The sequence below is a fragment of the Mandrillus leucophaeus genome, unplaced genomic scaffold (assembly GCF_000951045.1).
Source record: "Mandrillus leucophaeus isolate KB7577 unplaced genomic scaffold, Mleu.le_1.0 Scaffold150, whole genome shotgun sequence".
In the NCBI taxonomy this organism is placed as follows: Eukaryota; Metazoa; Chordata; class Mammalia; order Primates; family Cercopithecidae; genus Mandrillus; species Mandrillus leucophaeus.
Genome location: NW_012101477.1, coordinates 4,553,694 through 4,555,467, shown reverse-complemented (window position 1 = coordinate 4,555,467; position 1,774 = coordinate 4,553,694). Strand labels below are relative to the sequence as shown.

The following is a 1,774-nucleotide window of genomic DNA, read 5'->3' as shown; positions in this document are numbered from 1 at the left end:
AGACAGAGTCTTACTCTGTTGCCCAGGCTGGAGTGCAATGGCGCCATCTCAGCTCACTGACACCTCCGCCTCCCAGCTTCAAGCGATTCTCCTGCCTCAGCCTCCCAAGTGGCTGGGATTACAGGCGTGAGCCACTACGCCTGGCTAATTTTTGTATTTTTAGTAAAGACAGGGTTTCGCCATGTTGGCCAGGTTGGTGTCAATCTCCTGACCTCAGATGATCCACCCACCTCGGCCTCACAAACTGCTGGGATTACAGGCATGAGCCACCATGCCCAGCCATTCTCCTAGTTCTTAATGTCTGTCAGGAGGGTCCTTGTTCTTGGTTTGTTTGGCAGAGCCCCATACCTTCAGAGAGGAGTGGATTTTTTCCTTTTCCCAGCAAACCATGGAGTAGGAAGCCCTGAAGTCCCTAGAAGCACACATGCACACACACCCATACCTGTGCTTCTGCAGCAGGGCCACCAGAATGCTCTCCAATTCCATTTGCTTTTGTTCTGCCCACACGCTGTCCACCTGACGGCCAAGCCGTGCCCTTGCTCCTCGCTCTTGGTTTCTCTCTCTACGTGATTAGAAAAAGAGAACTAGTTGCTATTTGGGTAGGATGTGGAGAGGCAGAGGTATATCCCTACGCCTATTTCAATATCTGGTGTGGACTCTTCTACCCAACTGAATTAGATTCAGCCACACTTAGGGAGGCAGTATATATAGTAGTGAAGTGTACAGTAGTACAAATGTATACAGCTGCAAAACGTCTCCCCACAGATTATTAATTATAGAGGGAAAAATAACTTTATAGAGGAGAAACCTGGCAGACACCATGTTAACCAACTGATCGAAGTTACCATCTACCAATAATCCACCAATAATGGCACAAATTGCCATCCTGTGCCTCCTGATACCAGGCACTGAGAAGGACACAACATTACTTCTGTGGGTGCGTCACCTGATTCCTCTAATCATCACTAGAGGAATGCATCCTCTAATCATGGGGATATGTCTGGCAAATTCAACATGAGAGACATTCCATAAATCATTAGCCTTTAGTAATCAAAACTGTCAATGTCATGAAAGACCGAGGAACAATTCCAGATTAAAAGAAACTGAAGAGACATGACAACTAAATGGTATCCATGATCCCAGATTGGGTCCCAGATCAGAAAAAGAAATAATTGTCATAAAGGACATTTTGGGACAACTGGTAAAATTTGAAAATGGATTATAACTGACAATTATATTATGATTATGTAAGGAAATGTCCTTTGGTTAGGTATTAGGAGACACATACAGAAGTACCTAAAGGTAGAAGGTCATGATGACTGCAATTTACTCTCAAATGGTTCAGCAAAAATGATAACAACACTTAATGTGCATATGTGTTTCTGTGGTATGTATCTATATCTAGCTATAGATATAGAGTAAGCAAATGTGATAAAATGTTAGGAATTGGAAGGGTATATGGAAGACCATTGTGCTTTTGTTGCAACTTTTTTGTAAGTTTGAGATTTTTTCAAAGTAAAAACTAAAAAACATACAGGCTATAGAGTCAGGCAGTTTTGCTCCAAACTCTGCCACTCTTTGTGTGTCCTTTAAGAGCTATTAACCCGGCCGGGCGCGGTGGCTCAAGCCTGTAATCCCAGCACTTTGGGAGGCCGAGACGGGCGGATCACGAGGTCAGGAGATCGAGACCATGCTGGCTAACACGGTGAAACCCCGTCTCTACTAAAAAATACAAAAAATTAGCCGGGCGAGGTGGTGGGCGCCTGTAGTCCCA

The 1,774-nt window shown here is 44.4% G+C and overlaps 1 protein-coding gene across 2 annotated transcripts in view; it reads right to left on the bottom strand.

The window, feature by feature from the left end:
* The window catches only part of GHRH (growth hormone releasing hormone), an 11,107-nt gene that overhangs the window by 2,871 nt on the left and 6,462 nt on the right, over window positions 1–1,774 (bottom strand). For both annotated transcript variants that reach the window (XM_011975002.1, XM_011975003.1), the window contains one exon: window positions 443–562. In XM_011975002.1, the coding sequence (XP_011830392.1) occupies window positions 443–562 (120 nt within the window). The remainder of the gene's footprint in view (window positions 1–442; window positions 563–1,774) is intronic.